At 43.6% G+C, this 6,000-nt stretch overlaps 1 protein-coding gene across 1 annotated transcript in view; it reads left to right on the top strand.

The window, feature by feature from the left end:
- The first annotated feature begins 299 nt into the window (after positions 1 to 299).
- SPOCK1 (SPARC (osteonectin), cwcv and kazal like domains proteoglycan 1) overlaps positions 300 to 6,000 on the top strand; it is a 257,041-nt gene continuing 251,340 nt past the window's right edge. Inside the window, exons 1-2 of the mRNA XM_085236770.1 lie at positions 300 to 522; positions 840 to 1,007. Of these exons, the coding sequence (XP_085092896.1) occupies positions 840 to 1,007 (168 nt within the window). The 5' untranslated portion in view covers positions 300 to 522. The remainder of the gene's footprint in view (positions 523 to 839; positions 1,008 to 6,000) is intronic.

The raw sequence follows: 6,000 nt of genomic DNA, 5'->3' as shown, positions 1-6,000 counted from the left end.
CTTTTTGCAGCTGGTGTTTGCTGGGCACTGCTGGTTGGTTTTTAAGGTGGGTTTCACGGCTCTGACACACTGTTCCCGGGCTGTCACCATCCCGCTGCCTCTTCACGAAACCTGGATCTCCTGAAGAGGAGCAGCAGCAGCGCTTCCCTGCCGACACAGCCAGCAGGTGCTTTGCTAGGCGCGTGGGGCGGGTTTGATTCCCCTCCCCGCCCGAGACGGGGGTCTTCAAACCAGCGACCGTTACCAGGGCCGTTACGCACGCGGGAGGCGCCTCAGCGCCCCGCCCTCCCGGTCGCACCGCCGCCGCTCGGCCCGCAGATGGCGCCAGACCTCGGCTGCTTGCACGGACCCCGCGCACGCATCCTCCCGCACACGCCCGCAGCCGCTGACGGAGCCCGGCGGGGGCTGCCGGTTCTCCCACCCGCTGCGTCTCCGACCGCCGCCCGAGCAGCGGCAGCCGCGCGAAGAAGAGGAGGCGGCGGCGGCGGAGCGCGGAGCTCCGTCCGATAGCAGCGCGCGGAGGTAGGAGCTCCTTCACAGCCTCGGCGTGCGAAGTTCGCGGAGCTTCCCCCCCGCGGGAGGCTTTGCTGGGGTTCGGTAGCGCGTTCTTTGCCCTTGGTTGGCGCCTGTGCCCGGCCCGGGGTAACGCGTTGTGTCTGCGCTCTCGCCGCTGCTCCTCGGGGCTGGGCGGTTGGGTGGGTCTCAGCGGAGCTGCCATCTCCGCAGCCAGAAGTTGTCGAGAAACGCGAGGGGAGCGAAGCCCGGACCCGGGTCTCCTCAAACTTCCCCGCTCGAGGAAGCGGCCCCCGCAGCGCCCCGCTCCTCTCCTCTGCTTGCAGATGTCGGGGATGCTGGTCATCGCTGCCTGGTGCTTCTTGCAAGTGGAGAGCCGGCATCCTGAGCTCGTCACGGGGAGCAGCAATCACGGCAATTTCCTGGACAATGACAAATGGCTGAGCACCGTTTCTCAGTACGATAAAGACAAGTACTGGAACAAATTCAGGGATGTAAGTACGGCTTTGTTTGGCTCATACTTCGTGTTTGCTTCATTTGTACGTCTTCGATGTGTGGCTGCTGGCTTTTAGAAGATGTGAGTGGAGGAGAGATGCAGCTTGGGCTGCTGCTTGTGCTGAGGATGCTCAGAGCCGTTTGGGAGCTGGGCAGGCGGTCCTGGCGTTCCCGGTTACCCCATCGCTCGGTATGCATGGGGCTCCACGGCAGCCTTATGGAGGCAGAACGCTCCTCGGCTCTCCTTCGGGGAGGAACTTTGTGAGAAGTTTCGGTGCCTGCTGCTTGAGGGGCTCGTTAACTGTAAATGATGAAAAAATGTGTCTGTGAGAAGGGAATATTTACCAGCTCGAGCCACAAGGTGGTAAACACCGGAGGTTGCTGTTGTTTTGTTTTGTTTTTCCTGCCCGTAGATTTGTCAGAAAATATTTTACTGTCCATTCAGATCGTAGAGATTTTGGCAGTGGTGTATGTTTGGAGGAAGCGATGCTTTGACTCAGTGCTTTTCAGCCTAGAAAATAAGCATAACTTCAGTATGCTTTGCTAGATGTATCTGCAGAAAACAAATCACTTTCTTAACACGGAGCTTTGAATTTCGCTAGTTTGAACACGTCGGGGTGTTGCCCATAAATGAGCGGAGAATGGAAAATGCAACGCTGCGATGCGTGTAACGTTTCGGGAGCTCCTTTTGCTTTCGTCGTCTGTCTGTTGAAAAAGCTTTGTTGGAGTGCAGAGTGAAAGGCCCGCTCCGTGTTCCTACGGCTGGGTAGGGGCAACTGCTGTTGATCAGAGGCAGACTGGGGTTAAATGTTCTTGGCTGCTGAGTGACTGTAGGAAAGGGAGGAGTGTGTAAGTGGCTGGCAGTTGTGCTAGTGCTGTTCTGTAAGTTCGCTGTGTCAGTAGTCTGCTATTTATTTATTCTCATTTAGGAAGCTCAGGTGCTTTACAATATATTGAAAAGTTAAAGTTTGATGTTATGCAGTTTTCTCCATAGTCTTAACAGTGTACCTTACATTGCAAAAAGGAAGCTTAAGTTGTTATAGTTAAAGGTTGCCTGTTTTTGCTTAGCTTATTCTCTATATTTTTCTGTAGTCTGTGTCTGAAAAAATCATACTGAATTTCAGCGTAGCAAATTATGGATTTATCTGTAGCACCAACAGTTACATCAGAATGTGTATTTGCATGCAGTCACTGTGATGACATTCACCTCTTGGGACTGCTGAAGTTCTCATATAATAGATTCCTGGAAAAGCCAGCAGTGGAGAGGATGTTAATTTCTACATTCAACTTGATGTGCCAATTTAGCACCATCTGAAAATCATAAATTGAAAGAACAAAGTACAAATTCATCTAAAAATATTTTTAATTAGGGACAAAAATATAGTAGGAGACTCTTCACATCTTTCAACAGTTTTTTTCCAGATTGAGACTTTGTATTAAATTATATTCATTGAACTTAAAGATTTGTTTTCTTTTATGCCTTATATAAATAATTTTAAAGAAATCTGGAGTTCTTGCAACTTTTCTTGTGATCTCCTTTCCCCAGGCTCCAGTGTGATTGTCACAGACATGATTGCTCTTCTTAGGAAGAAGTTGGCAACCCTGTCCTCAGCAGGGGGTTTGGAGCTGGGTGATCATTAAGGTCTCTTCTAACTTAAGCCATTCTATGATTCTATATTCATTAATATTACCTTTCATGTTTTAAGGTTTCACAACTGAAAAAGACTTTTTAAGACTTTCTGAAAATATAAACGAAATCTGTAAAGCCTGAGTTCTCTCCCATAGCAAGAACTCAGTCCTCTGTCAAGCAGAAGCAAGTAATATAAAATCATGCAAATTTTAGATAACTTTCTATTCAGTTGTTTTAATGGTTCTATTTAATTACTTCAAAACTAGCATGTTACAACTGTGTATGATTATCCATGAAACATTTTATGTGGCAAATTAATAGAGACTGCTAATCATCCTCTAAGCTTTTTCAAAGAGAAAATATATAAGCTTGCATACATAATTAAACTTTTAATAACATATTTTCAACCGAAGTAATTTTAGTGTATCATAATCTTCTGTGAGAGCTTCTGTGCACAGAGATGAAGCCATGCATATGTACAGTTTCTGCCAGTATGGAACATGTTTTAATGACAGCACACTTCTTGCAGCAATGCAGAGATGTTATTGGAAGAAATCTGGTTCTTGCTTCATGGCTGAGATATCTTGGGGTAGACTGCATAAAAAGTGATTCGTGAGAAGACACGTGGCAGAATTAACCTCTGTATGCTGTAGATTAGCATTTTGTTTATAATTGTTGAATTGCAGGGAAACTATTTTCCTATCTTCCCTTTGTTCTCAAACTGTAACTATGCATCGTTACTGGATGAAATTCTGAATGTGGGATATGTGCAAGAATCTGGAAGTGGTCTTACAGCTACTGCCTCCTTGGGTTAGGCAAAACCACTGCTACGGAGCAAAGGGCCTTGGCCATACCCTACAAAGCAGCAGAAGCAATGTTGCAATCATATACAATCATAACTACCTTTAGTAGCTTTCCTAGTTGTAGGTCACATTGTATACATGATGTTGCACAAATATCTGCATAACTGTGTTCATGTGCACAGTAGGAGAAACACTGAGCGTATGGAGCTCAGATTTGGTTGCTGTAGTTGTGGCCACTTTAAACAGTTTGTTGTATGTCGTATGCACGTCTTTGTGTTGCATGTAAATCTGCATTAATGTTGCAATACCACCTGGTCTCTTAACATACAGAACACAACTGAATATAAGATTTTAAACTGGGGTTCCCTTGTCTTTCTCAGTTAGTCTTTTCAAAAATCAATTGGTTGGTCAGCCATATTGAGCTATGGTCTGATATGGCCTGATTTGAGAGGACAATTTGTTTGTGGCTTGTTTTCTGTAGGACTCGTATTTCTGTTGGGCAAAGTCAGCATGGTAGTTACACCTAACAGCCCAGCAGTCCTTATTCTTCTGTGAAAAGACAGCAAGAAGTCCACCTCAGTTTAAGTCTGTATTATATCCACGTAATCAGGCTAAATTTGTCAGTCTGACTGAATTTATAACGTAATCGTGCTCTGTAACGTTTTCAAAAGGCCACAAGGGATCTTTTAAAAAATCCCCAAAACTTCACATTATAATCTTTCCATGTGGCCTGACAACAATTTGTGCAGTATTTAGTTGCTTCAATTTTAAAACAAGCAAAGCCTGTTAATGAATACTTAAGACCATGTGATGGATGTGTTGTGAAGCACTTGCTCTTGAAAACCTTGTAGATGGTCCAGCCGTCGAGTATCAACAGTGGTGTGATGTCTCGCATATTGATGTGCTTTAAATATGGTCTGAACTTGATATTCCTGTCTTCTACCCCATTTTCCCAGTCTGCTGTGGGTTTTTGATATTACGAAAACGAATGCTAAGGCCTCCATCATTCAGTCAAATCTGTCAAGAGATTCGTTGGTTTAAGAGGAGCTTGAGTGCAAATTTAGCACCTGAATATGAAGTGAATCTTTAAAATCTTAGAAAGCACTCGTTATGTGGATAGCCATACATGTTATTGTAAGAGGTTATACTGCAACATCTCATTGTGTTCATAGAGCCTTGGCACAAAATAAAACCCCTCTTAGTGTTAGACCTGTCTACATCAAGATTACGTGAACACAATAATTCTGTTAATTCTGCTTGGACTTATGTCTATTACATTATTAACGCTTACATAAAAGAGGTAATAAGTTCAACTAGCTATAGATTAAACTGCAAAAATGGAAAAGAAAAGAAGTTAAAAGGACTTAGAGGATGTAATACAAACTATATGAGGAATTTCTATGAGGCTGAAAGCGAAGAGTACAGACGTGAACTGGTTTCAGTGCATGTTTATGTATGAAAGGTTGCCAGACCATGTCTGAGCATTAACTAAGCCATTTCTCTGAATTTTACTGCTTGCAGTTTCAGTTCAGGCTCTCATATTAATACTCCCGTGCATCATATGTCCTGAGGTGTTTTCAAGCTATGCTTGCCCAATAAACAAGATGGGAAATGTATATAGAGATATAATTTCACAAATGCATTGTAGGTAAATAGTTGCATATAACAATGAGCAGTTATATATTAGGTTTCTGTTGACATAGACCACCAGCCCTCGGTATAGTTTGATGAAGAAACGATTTTGGCTTTTATTCATGTACAACACCTCTCTGAGCCGATTGAGTTCATCCTCACACCTGTGCAGAAGCGCAGTGTGAGGTGGTACAGCAAATACAGGGCCAGGAATTGAAGGGGATCCACTGTTCCACCATTGGCGCCCATGGATTCAGGAACTTTGTTTTGGCTTCTTCGTGCTTCTGCACCTGCTTTTTTTCTTGTTCCACTTAACCACTTTCATTTGTTTAGTTCATGGTTTTGAGTGTGTGACAGAGAAATTTGATAGCAGAGCTGGAAAGCCTGGCCAATGTGGAGAAGGATTGGAATACCAAGCAGGTAGAACTTGAAGACCTTGAGAACTCAAGTAACAGAAATGAAATGAAATTTTAAAGTACAAAGCAGAAGGTCATGAAACTGTGAGCTAAAATGAATTTATTCTGGGTCCTGGCAGCTTAGCTTGAAATAGATGAGAGGAAAAATCTGTGTGCTTTTATTGATTTTCACAGTTATTCTAAGTAACAGAAGTAGTGCTCCTCTGAAGAGAGGAAATATAATGTAAAAATGCACGAAATGAAAGATTTTTGGTTCTGACGAAGAAATAAAATTATACAAAGCATAGGAGAGAATACTTTAATTAGGATTATTGGGAGCACTACTCATCACTGAAATTAAAGAGAGACAAATTTTTACAAAGGTGGTGAGCCTTTAAGCCATAGTGCTTAAAGTGCCGTAGGAAAAGATGATATACATTGCAAAGCTAATTCTGTAAGGGTAGACTTGCTTCAGAAAGTCTTTTGAGAGAAGGATACCAAAAGCTACTTTGTACAGTTGACATAGAGAAGT

Source organism: Meleagris gallopavo, chromosome 15, assembly GCF_905368555.1.
Source record: "Meleagris gallopavo chromosome 15, MGAL_WU_HG_1.1, whole genome shotgun sequence".
Taxonomy (NCBI): domain Eukaryota; kingdom Metazoa; phylum Chordata; class Aves; order Galliformes; family Phasianidae; genus Meleagris; species Meleagris gallopavo.
The sequence above is the reverse complement of the archived record's forward strand: the minus strand, read 5'-3'. Positions and strand labels throughout refer to the sequence as shown.